Source organism: Chiloscyllium punctatum, chromosome 2, assembly GCF_047496795.1.
Source record: "Chiloscyllium punctatum isolate Juve2018m chromosome 2, sChiPun1.3, whole genome shotgun sequence".
In the NCBI taxonomy this organism is placed as follows: domain Eukaryota; kingdom Metazoa; phylum Chordata; class Chondrichthyes; order Orectolobiformes; family Hemiscylliidae; genus Chiloscyllium; species Chiloscyllium punctatum.
The window spans coordinates 3,455,965-3,471,436 of record NC_092740.1 but is presented as its reverse complement, the minus strand read 5'-3'; the positions used below and the strand labels follow the sequence as shown (position 1 = coordinate 3,471,436).

At 46.7% G+C, this 15,472-nt stretch overlaps 1 protein-coding gene across 7 annotated transcripts in view; it reads right to left on the bottom strand.

Annotated features, from left to right (window-relative positions):
- cplane1 (ciliogenesis and planar polarity effector 1) overlaps window positions 1-15,472 on the bottom strand; it is a 254,280-nt gene that overhangs the window by 116,826 nt on the left and 121,982 nt on the right. For all 7 annotated transcript variants that reach the window (XM_072592860.1, XM_072592875.1, XM_072592868.1 and 4 more), the window contains 2 exons: window positions 9,651-9,793; window positions 9,062-9,186 (listed from right to left, as the gene is read on the bottom strand). In XM_072592860.1, the coding sequence (XP_072448961.1) occupies window positions 9,062-9,186; window positions 9,651-9,793 (268 nt within the window). The remainder of the gene's footprint in view (window positions 1-9,061; window positions 9,187-9,650; window positions 9,794-15,472) is intronic.

Genomic DNA, 15,472 nt, shown 5'->3' with positions numbered 1-15,472 from the left:
GATCCTTGTGGCACACCACTAGTAACTGGACTCCAGGCTGAATATTTTCCATCAACCACCATTTGCTGCCTTCTTACGGAAAGCCAGTTTCTAATCTAAACTGCTAAATGACCCTCAATCCCATGCCTCTGCATTTTCTCCATCAGCCTACCATGTGGAACCTTATCAAAGGCATTACTGAAATCCATGTATACCACGTCAACTGCTCTACCCTCATCTACATGCTCGGTCACCTTCTGAAAAAACTCAATGAGATTTGTGAGCCACGACCTGACCTTGACGAAATCATGTTGACCATCTGAAATCACATTGTTGCTTGCTGGATGATTATAAATTTCATCTCATAATCCTTTCCAAAACCTTTCCTACAACTGAATCTGGACTTTTATTCTTCTGAGAGACAAAGGCTGGTACCAGGTGTCTTTGGGTCAAAAAAGGGATTGCCCAGCAACAGCAATTGGATTGCTTTTAAATAGCAGTTTGTGACAAAATGGAGAGAGAGAGAGAGAGAGAGAGAGAGAGATTGGGATCTCACAGTGCCAACAGCCAGATCCCCATCTCTCTCGCTCTGAGAGAGAAAAAGAAATAACACACAAAACTCTGCAAAGAAAAAAACTGTTAAATTCAAACCAAGACCTAGGTCCAAATGACCAGCTACCAAAGTGAGTATTGCTGCAGGTGACAACATGATATCATCATCAAATGTCAAATGAACTGCATAAAAGTCACCTCAATCCACCCGCTTAAACCTGGACTATTGATCCACAGACTTTGTTCCTTTTTGAATACATTTTCCACCCACAATATTCCTGAAAAATAGATTGTTATGTCTTAGACATCCTCTTTATGCTTTTTGTGAATAAGTGTGTATTTCTGGATATCAACAGGGCATAGTTTATGTTTGCATGTCAGAAATTAAAAATATTGCTTTGTCACTTGTTAAAGAATCAGTTGGTTATAATAAAGAAGTATTTTATTTTGTTTATTTATTCATTTGCGGAGTGCGAGAGTCGCTGGCTGGCTAGTGTTTATTACCCGTCCCTAGTTGCCCCTTGAGAAGGTGGGGGTGAGCTGACTTCTTGACCCACTGCAATCCATGTGCTGTAGAGTGACCCACAATGCCCTGAGGGAGGGAATTCCAGGATTCTGACCCCGGTACACTGAAGGAACGGCGATATATTTCCAAGTCAGGATGGTGAGGGGCTTGGAGGGGAACTTGCAGGGGGCGGTGTTCCCATGTATCTGCTGTCCTTGTCCTTCTAGATGCACGTGGTTGTGGGTATGGAAGGTGGTGTTATAGGAGTTCAGATGTCTATATTTTTCTTCTTAATAGCTATCTTCATCTGATCAGGGTTGGGAAATAAAGTTTTCAGCAAGCTCTATATTTCATAAAGACAGACAAAATAGCCAAGTAGGAAGCATGGTGCTGACAGGATCACAGACGCTCATTATAGGCATGGGATAGGAGATGGGCTCACTCCCACCCTCAAGGGGAGACGGGCTCACTCCCACCCTCAAGGAGAGATGGGCTCACTCCCACCCTCAAGGGGAGACGGGCTCACTCCCGCCCTCAAGGGGAGACGGGCTCACTCCCGCCCTCAAGGGGAGACGGGCTCACTCCCGCCCTCAAGGGGAGACGGGCTCACTCCCACCCTCAAGGGGAGACGGGCTCACTCCCACCCTCAAGGGGAGACGGGCTCACTCCCACCCTCAAGGGGAGACGGGCTCACTCCCACCCTCAAGGGGAGATGGGCTCACTCCCACCCTCAAGGGGAGACGGGAAGATTGATTTGGTTTGATTTATTATTGTCATACGTAACAAGATGCCTGCTATCCAGACAAATCAAATCTTACAAAAGTACATCAGGGTAATAGAAGAGAAAGCAGAAAGCAGTGTTATAGTTACAGAGAAAGATCAACTCTAATATATAACAGGTCTGTTCAAATGTTTGATAATAGCAGGGAACAAACCATTCATGAATCTGTTGATACGTGTTTTCAAACCGTTGTATCTTTTGCTCAACAGAATACGGTGGAAGAGAGGGTGGGAGGGGTCTTCGATGATGTCGGCTGCTTTCCCGAGGCAGTAGGAAGTGTAAATGGAGTCAGTGGATGGAAGGCTAGCTTAAGTGGTAGACTGGGCTGCGTTCACAACTCTCTGTAGTTTCTTGCAGTTTTGGGCACAGCAGTTGCCATGCCAAGCTTTGGTGCAGCCAGATGGGGGACACTTATTAAAATTGGTAAGAGTCATTGTGAATATGCCAAACTTCTGAGAAAGTAGAGGTGTTGGTGTGCTTTTTTGACTGCAATGTCGATGTGGATGGACCAGGACAGATCAGTGGCAATATTTACTCCTCGGAATTCGAAGTCCTCAACCACTGCACCATTGATACAGATAGGGGCGTGTCCCCCACACTGCTTCCTGAGGGCTCACTCCCACCCTCGAGGGAAGGCAGGAGGAAGGTTCACTCCCACCTTCAATGGGACACTGGTAGTGTATGGAGCAGTGAGGGTCAAGTCTTCTGGATTGTGTTTAGGAGAGTTTCCTATAGCAGTCTGTGTCCCGTCCAATATGGAAGGGAATATTGTTGGAGTTGGTCCTTGGAAATGAAGTGGGCGAAATGGATCAAGTGTCCATTGGAGAACATTAGGAGACAATGATCACAAGGTTTAGGATGTTGGTGAATGATATGCAACAATCCAGAGCAAAAAAAAATCAATTTGCAGAGAGTTGACTTCAATGAGGCAAGAACAGAATTGAGCAGGATTGACTAGAATAAGAGGGTGCTGGGAAAGACAGGAACTGGACAATGGTCACACCCACTCCAGTTACAGGCTCCGTCCCCCACTCCCAGCTCTACACCCACACCAGATCCCAGCTCCCGGCCCTGCCGAGTTTTCACCATCCCCCCAGACCTCCCCCTCACTGAGGACGAACGATCAGTCCTCAGCAAAGGACTCACCTTCATCCCCCTCCGTCCACGCATCAATGAATTTAATACACACCGTGACGTCGAACAATTCTTCCGTCGCCTCCGCCTCCGAGCTTACTTTCACAATCAGGACTCCCGCCCACCTTCTGAGGACCCCTTCGCCCACCTCCAACACACTGCATCCACCTGGACACCCCGCGCTGGCCTATTACCTGCCCTCGACCTCTTCATTTCCAACTGCCACCGGGACATTAACCGCCTCAACTTATCTACCCCTCCCCACTCCAACCTCTCACCCTCACAACGCGCAGCCCTCCAATCCCTCTGCTCCAATCCCAACCTCACCATCAAGCCAGCGGATAAAGGGGGTGCAGTGGTAGTCTGGCGCACTGACCTCTACACCGCTGAAGCCAAACGCCAACTCGAGGACACCTCTTCCTACTGCCCCCTCGACCATGACCCCACCCCCCATCACCAAACCATCATCTCCCAGACCATACAGAACCTCATCACCTCAGGAGATCTCCCACCCACAGCTTCCAACCTCATAGTCCGGGAACCCCGCACTGCCCGGTTCTACCTCCTTCCCAAGATCCACAAGCCTGACCACCCTGGCCGACCCATTGTCTCAGCATGCTCCTGCCCCACTGAACTCATCTCTACCTACCTCGACACTGTCCTATCCCCCCTAGTCCAGGAACTCCCCACATACGTTCGAGACACCACCCATGCCCTCTACCTCCTCCAAGACTTCCGTTTCCCCGGCTCCCAACGCCTCATCTTCATCATGGATATCCAATCCCTCTACACCTCCATCCGCCATGACCAGGGGCTCCAAGCCCTCCGTTTTTTCCTCTCCAGACGTCCCCAACAGTACCCTTCCACCGACACTCTCATTCTTTTGGCCGAACTGGTCCTCACCCTTAACAATTTCTCCTTTGAATCCTCCCACTTCCTCCAGACCAAAGGGGTAGCCAACGGCACACGTATGGGCCCCAGCTATGCCTGTCTCTTAGTTGGCTACGTAGAGCAGTTGATCTTCCGTAATTACACCGGCACCACTCCCCACCTCTTCCTCCGCTACATTGATGACTGCATTGGTGCCACCACGTGCTCCCGCGAGGAGGTTGAGCAATTCATCAACTTCACCAACACATTCCACCCTGACCTTAAATTTACCTGGACTATCTCTGACACCTCGCTCCCCTTCCTGGACCTCTCCATCTCCATTAATGACGACCGACTTGACACTGACATTTTTTACAAACCAACCGACTCCCACAGCTACCTGGATTACACCTCTTCCCACCCTATCTCTTGCAAAAATGCCATCCCGTATTCCCAATTCCTCTGCCGTATCTGCTCCCAGGAGGACCAGTTCCACCACAGAACACACCAGATGGCCTCCTTCTTTAGAGACCACAATTTCCCTTCCCACGTGGTTAAAGATGCCCTCCAATGCATCTCGTCCACATCCCGCACCTCCGCCCTCAGACCCCACCCCTCCAACCGTAACAAGGACAGAACGCCCCTGGTGCTCACCTTCCACCCTACCAACCTTCCCTAAAACCAAATTATCCGCCGACATTTCCGCCACCTCCAAACAGACCCCACCACCAGGAATATATTTCCCTCGCCACCCCTTTCCGCCTTCCGCAAAGACCGTTCCCTCCATGACTACCTGGTCTCCTAGCACAGCGCTTTAGGGAACATCTCTAGGACACCCGCACCAATTAACCACATCGCCTTGTGGCCCAACATTTCAACTCCCCCTCCCACTCTGCCGAGGACATGGAGGTCCTGGTCCTCCTTCACCGCCGCTCCCTCACCACCAGACGCCTGAAGGAAGAACGCCTCATCTTCCGCTTCGGAACACTCCAACCCCAGGGCATCAATGTGGACTTCAACAGCTTCCTCATTTCCCCTTCCCCCACCTCACCCTAGTTTCAAACTTCCAGCTCAGTAACTGTCTCCTTGACTTGTCCGGACTTGTCCGACCTGCCTATCTTCTTTTCCACCTATCCACTCCACCCTCTCCTCCCTTGACCTATCACCTTCATCTCCTCCCCCACTCACCCATTGTACTCTAAGCTACTCTCTCCCCACCCCCACCCTCCTCTAGCTTATCTCTCCATGCTTCAGGCTCACTGCCTTTATTCCTGATGAAGGCCTTTTGCCCGAAACGTCGATTTTGAAGCTCCTTAGATGCTGCCTGAACTGCTGTGCTCTTCTCGCACCACTAATCCAGGAAGTGAACAATGATCCACCTACAGTCAAGGTACATTCCCTCGTACAGAAAGGTAGGACAAAGAAATCAGAGCATCCTGGGTTATCAAGGAGGTAGAGGTTAACACGAGAAAGAAAAACTGCACTTATGACAGGTGTCAAGCAGAAAATACATTTGAGGATTAACAGGAGTGCTGAGGGTTTAAGAGGTAGAAAGAAACAGCAATCATGAGACAAGACCAGCAGCAAACAAAGGGAGTCCCAAAGTCTCCAAGAGATATATAAACTGACGAGATCATCTTGAAGGTCACCTTCTCAACCCTGCCTCTTACCGGAGGTGTGGTGACCCACCACTCCTCCCCCTCTCTAATGAGACAGCAGCCCTATGGTGCTCTGGGACATACTACCATGGCAACAACAAAAAATAAACAAACAGTCAGAGAGTGGTTAAAAAAGGAGTCAGTCTTATTAGAGACTGAAAATGGGATTTACATGAGGAGGAAGGGGCATGGTGGAAGTGGTAAATTAATAGTTGACATCTAGCTTTACAAAACAGGAGTCTGCTGCCCAGGCCACCGTGACAGAAGAGATACTCTGTCACAGAAAGGCATCCCAATCAATAAGGAAGAAGGCTTGGATTGTTGGTACTTAAACTTGACAAGGCATGAGGATCAGATGAAATGGAACTAGGGATTTTGAAGGAAGTGACATTAACATTATAGAGACAATGGCCACAATCTTTCAATCTTCATTGAGCTTAGGGGAGGTGCCAAAAATGGAAGAACTGCAAACATTACCTCCTGGTTTAAGGAAGGTTGGAAAGATAATCCCAGCAATTACAAACCAGTGAGTTTAACTTCAACGGTGAGGAAATTACTCACAACAATTACTCGGGAGAGAATCAGTAGTCACATGGAAAAGGTGGGGATGATTGCGAAGAGTCAGTCTGGATTTCCAGAGGGGAAATGGTTTTTAATGAACCCGCTGGAGGGTTTTGAAGAGATGACAGAGAGACTCGATGGGAGTAATGCTGTTGATGTGGTTCACATGGATTTCCCGAAGGTGTTTGGTACAGTGCCACCCAAAAAGCTTGTGAGGAAAGTTCTAGATCATGGAATAAAAGGGACAGCAGCAACGTGGATACAAAACTGGCCGAGTGAAAGGGAACAGAGAGGAATGGTCAATGGATATTGTTCAAGCTGGAGGAGGGTTTGTCCTGGAGTTCCCCAGGGGGTGGTATTGGGACCCTGACTTTTCCTGATCAGTATTAATGATCGGGATCTTGCTGTGCAGGGGAAAATCTCCATGTTTGTAGCTGACACTGAACCTGGAAGGATTGTAAACTGTGAGGTGGGGGGGGCAGTGTGGAACTCCCAAAGGACACTGACAAATCGGTGGAGGGGGTGGATAGGTGGCAGATGAGGGTCAATGCAGAGAAGTGTGAGGTGATGCTCTTTGGTTGGAAGAACACTGAGAGACAATATAAAAAAGGGGGTACAATTCTAAAGGGGAGGCAGGAGCAGGGGGAGCTGGGTGTGTATGTGCACAGATCATTGAAGGGGGCAGGACACATGGAGAGAACAGGGAATAAAGCACACAGTGTCCGAGAACATAGACATAGCACAGTACAGGCCCTTCAGCCTTCAATGTTGTGCTGACCTTTTATCCTACTCTAAGATCAGACTAACCTACATACCCCTCATTGTACTACCCTCCATGTGCCTACCCAAGAGTCACTTAAATGTTCTGAATGTATCTAATTTAACAACCACTGCTGGCAGTGCATTCCACGCATCGACCACTCCGAGTCAAAAAACATACCTCTGACATCTCCCCTAAACCTTCCTCCAATTACCTTAAAATGATGGCCCCACATGATAGCCATCTCTGCCCTGAGAAAAAGTCTCTGTCTATCCACTCTATCTATGTCTCTCATCATCTTGTATACCTCTATCGAGTCACCTCTCATCCTTCTTCACTCCAGTGAGAAAACGCCTAGCTCCCTCAACCTTTCTTCATAAGACACACCCTCCAGTCCAGGCAGCATCCTGGGAAATCTCCTCTGCACCCTCGCTAAAGCTTCCACATCCTTCCTATAATGAGGTGACCAGAACTGAACACAATATTCCAAGTGTCCGCAGTTTTATTAATAGATTCAGAAGTCAGACAACACCAGGTTATTGTCCAACAGATTTATTTGAAATCACAAGCTTTTGGAGTGTTGTCCCTTCGTCAGTATAAGTGAGAGAGAAACACACAGGCGTTTATAGGCAGAGTGATCGATAGGTAGAGAAAGCAAAAGACCACACAAAGTGGAGCGTTGACAGACTGGATAATAGGTCTCTGCAGGTGACCAAGAATGGACACTCCCATCACATGTGGGAACACCACCCTCCACGTTCATGGCAGATACTCATGTGACTCAACCAATGCTGTCTATCTCATACACTGCAAGGCATGGTATAATGGCGAGACCAAGCAGATGTTACAACAACGGATGAATGGACACCGCGCAACAATTGCCAGACAGGAATGTCCCCTCCCAGTTGGGGAAGTCTTCAGCTGGCAAGGACATTCTGCCTCCAATTTTCGGGTAAGCGGCTTCCAAGGCAACCTTCGAGATACACAACAACACAGAATCGCTGAGTAGAAACTGATAGCCAAGTTCCATACTCATGAAGACAGCCTCAACTGGGATCTTTGGTCTCGCAACACCAAACCCCATCGCTTGATAACTTGTTATAATCTCTCTACCTTAATTAGTTTGTACAGTTTTGGATTACTTGTTACTTTGGTTAGACCCTCAGCATGTGACTCTTTATACCTACCATGTTATTCCAGCCATTTGGTTTGTCTCCAGCACCAGCTTATTTTTCATTTTTTGTGTTTATTTCTCTGCCTCATTGAATCAGATTACAGGTCATCCCTTTGCTTGTCATTCAGCTGTTGACACTTTACTCACACTATCTAACACTCTTGGTCACCTGCAGAGACTTATTATTTGGCCTGTTAACCCTCCACACTGTATGATCTTTGGATCTATCTGCCTATAAAATCTGGCCCTAGGTGCTTCTTTCTCACTTTAGCTGATGAAGGGGCAATGCTCCAAAAGCTTGTGATTTCAAATAAAGACTTCCAACTTTGTCCCAATCCAAGACCGGCACCACCACATCATTTTTAACACAGACATAGAGTACAAGAGCGAGGAGGTGATGGGGAACTTGTACAAGACCCTGTTTGACCCCAGCTGGAGGATTGGGGACAGTTGTCGGGGCCACGTTATAGGGAAGATGTGTGTGTCTCAGAGAGAGTGTGGGGGTGGTTTACAGGAATGGTTCCAGGAATGAGAAACTTCAGTGATGAGGATCGATTGAAGGAGTTGGGACTGTTCCCCTTGGAGAGTGGAGGCTGAGAGGGAGATTTGATGGAGGTTTTCAACATGATGACTGAGTTGGACAGAGCAAGAAGCTGATTTCACTCGGAAAAGGAACAAGAACAAGACGGCACAGATTAAGAGTGATCCACAAATGAAGCAAGGTGGATGTGAGCAGCGAGTCGTTAGGGTCTGGAATGAACTGCCTGGAAATATGGTGGGGGCAGGTTCAACTGAGGCACTCAAGAGGGAAGTGGACGGTTATTAGGATAGAAACAGTGAGTAGGGATACAGGGAGAAGGCAGGAGATTGGTATTACACTATTGAACCCAGTGCAACCATGATGGGACAAATAGCCTCTTTCTGCAACATAACAATTGTGTGCTCCCAGAGAGTGCAGTAAGGCTCAACCATACCCTCAAGGGGGAGAGCAGGAGGGCTCACTCACACTCTCGATGAGGGCTCATACACATGAACAAAGAGCAGATGGAAGCTGTCACAGCTCACTGACGGACTCACACACACCCACCGTGGTTGAGAATGCCATTCTCCTGATCTCCTCTGTCCAGAACGTCCTCCTCTGTTCCACTGTCTGAGTCCGAAGTCAGTTCCTGCTGGTGGCTCTGGTTGGAGTGACTGAGATCCTGTCCTGACCTATCAGTGACACAGCACAGGTTTAAGCAACACCGATCGAACTGAACCTTTCTCAGTGTGGTACTGATTCACTAATTCAGGGAACATAACAACTTCAGTATCTCACCGGTGACTTATACCCAGCTTGAGCCCAAAGGACAAGCAGGATTTTTCACCTTATTCATCCATCCCACAGCAAATACTCAAGCAGGAACTCGAGAATAGGATAAGCCTCAAGGAGAACTCCTCCACTATTAGTGTTCTTCAACACAAATGGCTCCAAGTTCCTCCATGTTACATTTCTCCCATTTATAATATCACATAACTCTCGATGGGACAAATGTAAGGCACAATATAACTGTCCAGAGACTTAATCACCACTGCACTCAAAGGTTCGAGGTCTTTGGCCTGACTTCCACAGGGTAGTGTGGATGCTTGTTTAGCTCAGCAGTTCGACAATGTACATGATAAACATTTAGACTTACTGTACAACAGGTCCAATATGTTGTTTCATATCAGCCTCCAAGCCTAAGATCGGAGTCCCCAGAGATGCTGGGTAGCCTGTGTCCACACGGGTGTCTCTGTCTAGCTTCAGTCTGGGCTGCTCCAGCAACTGGCTCTCCACATTCTGGAAACAAAACATCTCTGAAATACTGAAATGTAAGAAGTGAGACGGCCATTTGTGCACAGCAAGCTCCCACTAATAGCAATGTGGGAACTTCCAGAGCCCATTACAAAAGGTTAAATAGCAGAGCACTTGGAAAATGGTGACAGGATCAGACAGAATCAGCATGGATTTATCAAAGGGAAATTATTTGAAGATGTAATTGGTAAAATTAATGAGTTTGAGCATGATTTATTGTTTTCACACGTACCAAGATTCAGTGAAAAGTGTTGTTGTGCATTCCACTAGACGTGGTTTACTTGGAATTTCAGAAGGCTTTTAATAAGGTCAGATCTAAGATATTAGTGTTTAATATTCAAGAGAATGGGATTGGGGATAGTGTACTGATGTGGATAGAGAATTGGTTGGTAAACAGGATACAAAGAGTAGAAACAAACAGACATTTGTGTCAATAGTGTGATGAAGGAAGGGACCATATTGGACCTGGTGTTGGAGAATGAGCCAAGCCAGGTGGTACAAGTTGCTGTGGGGGATTTCTTTGGGAACAGTGACCACAATTCTGTAAGTTTTAGAATACTCATAGACAAAGATGAGAGTGGTCCTAAGGGAGGAGTACTAAACTGATCCAAGACCAATTATATCAAAATTAGGTAGGAGCTGGGAAATGTGGGTGGGACACAGCTATTTGAAGGGAGGTCCACATTTGATATGTGGGAGGCTTTCAAAAATAGATTAAAGATAGTGCAAGGGGTAGGAAAGACAAGATTTGTGAACCGTGGATGACAGGAGAAATCGTGTGACTAGCCAAGAGGAAAAGGGAAGCGTACATAAAATCCAGGCAGTCAAAAACAGAATGGGCTTTGGAGGAATATCAGGAGAGTAGGAACAATCTTAAATGAGGAATCAAGCTGGCTAAAAGGGGTCATGAAATAACTTTAGCGAGCAGAATTAAGGAGAATCCCAAAGCCTTATATTCATATATAAGAAGCAAGAGAAAGGGTTGATCCACTAAAGGATAAAGAAGGAAGGCTGTGTGTCAAACCTGAGAAAATGGGTGAGATTCTCAATGATTACTTTGCATCAGTGTTCACTGAGGAGAGGGACATGTTGAATGCTGAGATTAGAAATAGAGGTTTGTTTACTTTGAACCACATTGACATAAGGAGGGAAGATTTGTTGGGTAGATTAAAGGATATTAAGGTGGGCAAATCCCCAGGACCGGATGGGATCTATCCCAGGTTGCTGATGGAGCCAAGAGAGGAAATAGCTGGGGTCCTGACAGATAAATTTGTAGCATCCTTAAACACAAGGTGAGGTGCTGGAGGGCTGCTCAAATTGTTCCCCTGTACAAGAAGGATGGTAGGGATACTCCAGGCAACGACAGACCAGTGAGCGTGATGTCAGTGGTGGGAAAGTTGCTGGAGAAGGTACTGAGGGATAAAATCTATTTATATTTGGAAAAGAATGGGCTTATCAGGCAACATGATTTTGTGCTGGGTAGATCATGCCGTACCAACTTAATAGAGTTCTTTGAGGAAGCGACCAAGTTGTTAGATGAAGGAAGGGCTGTAGATGTCATATACATGGACTTTAGTAAGGTGTTTGATAAGGTTCCCCATGTTAGATTAATGGAGAAAGTGAAGTCACATGGTGTGCAGGGTGTTCTAGCAGGTGGATAAAGGACTGGTTGAGCAACAGGAGACAGAGAGTAGTAGTTGAAGGGAGTTTCTTAAAAGGAGAAAGGTGACCAGTGGTGTTCCACAGGGGTCAGTTTTGGGGCCACTGCTGTTTGTGATATACATAAATGATCTAGAAGAGGGCACTGTTGGTATGATCAGCAAGTTTTCAGATGACACGAAGATTGGTGGAACAGCAGAAAGCATAAGGGACTGTCAAAGAATACAGGAGGATATAGGTAGACTGGAGAGTTGGGCGGAGAAGGAGGAATTCAATCCAGACAAATGTGAGGTGGTGGATATAGGCAAGTCTAATTCTAGAGCGAATTATACAATGAATGGAAGAGCCTTGGGAAAAGTTGATGGGCAGAGAGATCTGGGAGTGCAGGTCCATTGTACCCTGAAGGTTGCTGCACAGGTGGATAGAGTGGTCAAGAAGGCATATGGTATGGTTGTCTTCATCGGACAGGGTATTGAGTATATGAGCTGGCAGGTCATGTTAAAATTGTACAAGACATTGGTTCGGCCGCATTTAGAATACTGTGTACAGTTCTGGTCGCCACATTACCAAAAGGATGTGGACACTTTTGGAGAGGATGCAGAGAAGGTTTACGAGGATGTTGCCTGGTATGGAAGGTGCTCGCTATGAAGAGAGGTTGAGTAGGTTAGAATCGTTTTCATTAGAGAAAAGGAGATTGAGGGGGGACCTGATTGAGGTTTACAAAATCATGAAGGGTATAGACAGGGTGGATAGAGACAAGCTTTTTCCCAGGGTGAAGGATTCAATAACGAGAGGTCACTCTTTCAAGGTGAGAGGTGGAAAGTTTAAGGGGGATACACGCAGCAAGTACTTCACACAGAGGGTGGGGGGTGTCTGGAACACGTTGCCAGCAGAGGTGGTAGAGGCAGACACGGGCGATTCATTTAAGATGTGTCTGGACAGATGCAGGAGCAGGTGGGGAGCAGAGGGATACAGATGGTTAGGAATTGACTGACAGGTTTAGACATTACATTTGGATCAGCTCAGGCTTGGAGGGCCAAAGGGCCTGTTCCTGGGCTGTACATTTTCTTTGTTCTTATTTATCGAAGTGGCAGACGGTGACTAGTTGGATATCGAAGGGATCAGTGCTAGAACCCAAATTATTCACAATATATATCAATGATTTCCATGAGGGAATTAAATGTAATAAGATGACACAAAGCTGGGTGGGTGGGTGAACTGTGAGGAGGATGCAGAGATGTTTCAGTGTGACTTGCACACATTGAGTGAGAGGGCGAAATGTATGGCAGACAAAGTATAAACACCAGTACAGCACAGAGACAGGCCCTTCAGCCCACCAAGACTGTGCTGACACATATTCCCTTTCTAAATTCAAACCTTTTTGCCTCTACATGACCCATATCTATCTATCTATCTATTCCCTACTTATTCATACGTCTGTCAAGATGCCTCTTGAATGTTGCGATTGTATTGTCCTCCACCACTATAAGATTATGAGGGGCATGGTCAGAGCAGCTGTTCCCTTGAGTTGAAGGGGCAGTCACAAGGGAGTATGGTTTCAAACTGAGGGGGATGTGAGGACAACTGCTTTTACCCAGAGGGTGGTGACAGTCTGGAAAGTGCTGCCTGGAAGGGGGATCGAGTTGCCTCACATCCTTTAAAAAGTTCCTGGATGAGCACTTGGCAAGTCATAACATTCAAGGCTATGGGCTAAATACCAGTAAATAGGATTAGGTTGAAGGTAACATGTTTCTCACATGTTGGAGCAGATTCGATGCATTCTATGGTTTGTGATCCTACAATAGCTCATCTGGCAGTGCATTCCAGGCATTTATTGGCCTCTGTGTAAAGTACGTGCCTCTCACATCTTCTTTAAATTTACCCCCTTGTACGTTAAACCTATGTCCCTGAGTAAGTGTGGATAAATGTGAGGCCATCCAATTTGCAGCTACAAAAGGAAGGCAGATTATTATCGGAGTAGTTATAGATTAGTGAACTGGCAGGTACATCCAAACCTTGGTGTCCTTGCAGGCACTGGAGGAGGGAAATGGTCTGCTGGTTTTTATACTCAGAGGATTTGAGTTCAGGAATAGAGATATTTTGCTGTAACTGCACAGGACCTTGATAAGGCCATACCTGGAATATTATGTGTGGTTTGGTTTCCTTGACAATGAAACAGTTATAAAACTAACAGACTCCCTAGTTGCCTCTCCAGTTGTGTCCAGTGACTGTGGGAAGGAGGTGGATGGTGTAAGCTGAACGTGTATATGGTGACAAGTTGCAGACTGTAGAGGAGAACAGGCGAAGGGAAGAGAAGCAGCAAGGGGAGGCATGTGTTTTGGAGGTCTGGGCTGTGGTCAGAGGATTCCAGTCAGTTTAACCTCAGTGTTGGACAAACTTCAAGAAACATTATGTGCATATAATTTACAGTCATTTATGGGTTAATGAAGGAAACCCAATGCAATTTATTCAGAAAATATCACTTTTACCCAACTTTCTGGAGTTTCTTTTTGAAGAGATGACAGAAAGGGTTTAACAGGGTAATGCTGTTGATGTGGTATATATGGACTCCCAGACAGCAGTCACTAAAGTGTTACACAACAGGTCTGAGAACGTTAGAGCTCATGGAGTAACTATGGACAATAACAATACACCTGAATAACAGCAGGGAAAAAAGAGGAGTGATTAATAGTCATTTTATTGGACTGGAAGAAGGGTTGCAATGGAATTCCTCATGACAGTCTGTTTGGAGCCCCACTTTCCCTGACATTTATGGATGAGCTGGACCCTGGTGTACAGGATATAATTCTAAAGCTTGATTAAATAATATGAAACAGTCATTATTGTAAATGATGAGGCTGACGAGAGAGGAGACAGCAGTGTCAGGGTAATATCAGTAGGCTGGTGATCCAAAGGCCCAAGCTACAATCGAGGGACATAGGTTCATATCCAGCTGCAACAGCTGGAATACCCTTGAGGGATGGAAATATACTATTCTTACTTGATCAGACCCACAGTAATGTGGTCGACTGTTAGCTGCCCTCTGAAATGGCTTGGCAAGGCACTCGATAAATCCTGAATGAGCTTGTCTCGAACTTCAAAGTGACATGGAGATGTTAGTGGAATGACTGGGTAAGTGCCAAATATAACGGAATGTAAGTGAAGCATGTGAATGGCTTCGTTTTGCTAAGAACAACAAACAGTGAAAGGTACCATTTCCAAGTGTTCAGGAGCACACGCACCTGGGTGCACCAGTCACTGGGAATGGCAGGACAGGCTGAGGGTGCACTTAGTGTCAGGATGAATAAAGTATGCCAGGCTTCATCAAGATGAGCATCAAGTTCAACATCAAGCTCCTTTAAACCTGTTTAAGGTACAGCTCCAGCCTCAGTCGGGTACAGCAATTAACTGCAAGCAGCTAATTGTGGGCGGCACGGTGGCACAGTGGTTAGCACTGCTGCCTCACAGCGCTGGAGACCCGGGTTCAATTCCCGCCTCAGGCGACTGACTGTGTGGAGTTTGCACGTTCTCCCCGTGTCTGCGTGGGTTTTCTCTGGGTGCTCCGGTTTCCTCCCACAGTCCAAAGATGTGCAGGTCAGGTGAATTGGCCATGCTAAATTGCCCGTAGTGTTAGGTAAGGGGTAGATGTAGATGTAGATGTAGGGGTATGGGTGGGTTACGCTTCGGCGGGGCGGTGTGGACTTGTTGGGCCGAAGGGCCTGTTTCCACACTGTAAGTAATCTAATCTAATCTAATCTAATCAGCTTACTTTAGGAAAGATATGAAGGCATTCTAAAGGATGCAGAAAAAAATTCACAAGAATGAGGTTCCTCATTCCTGGAGGGAGATGCATGCACTGACTGGCAAAGTTGGGCCTGCTGTCCTTGGAGAAGGAAAGCTGAGAGCAGAGTTGATCAAGGCTTTCAAAATCATGAGGGACTCGACAGAGTCGATAGACAGAAACTGCCCCCATTGCTGGGAGGACTGAGATACATGGACCATAGG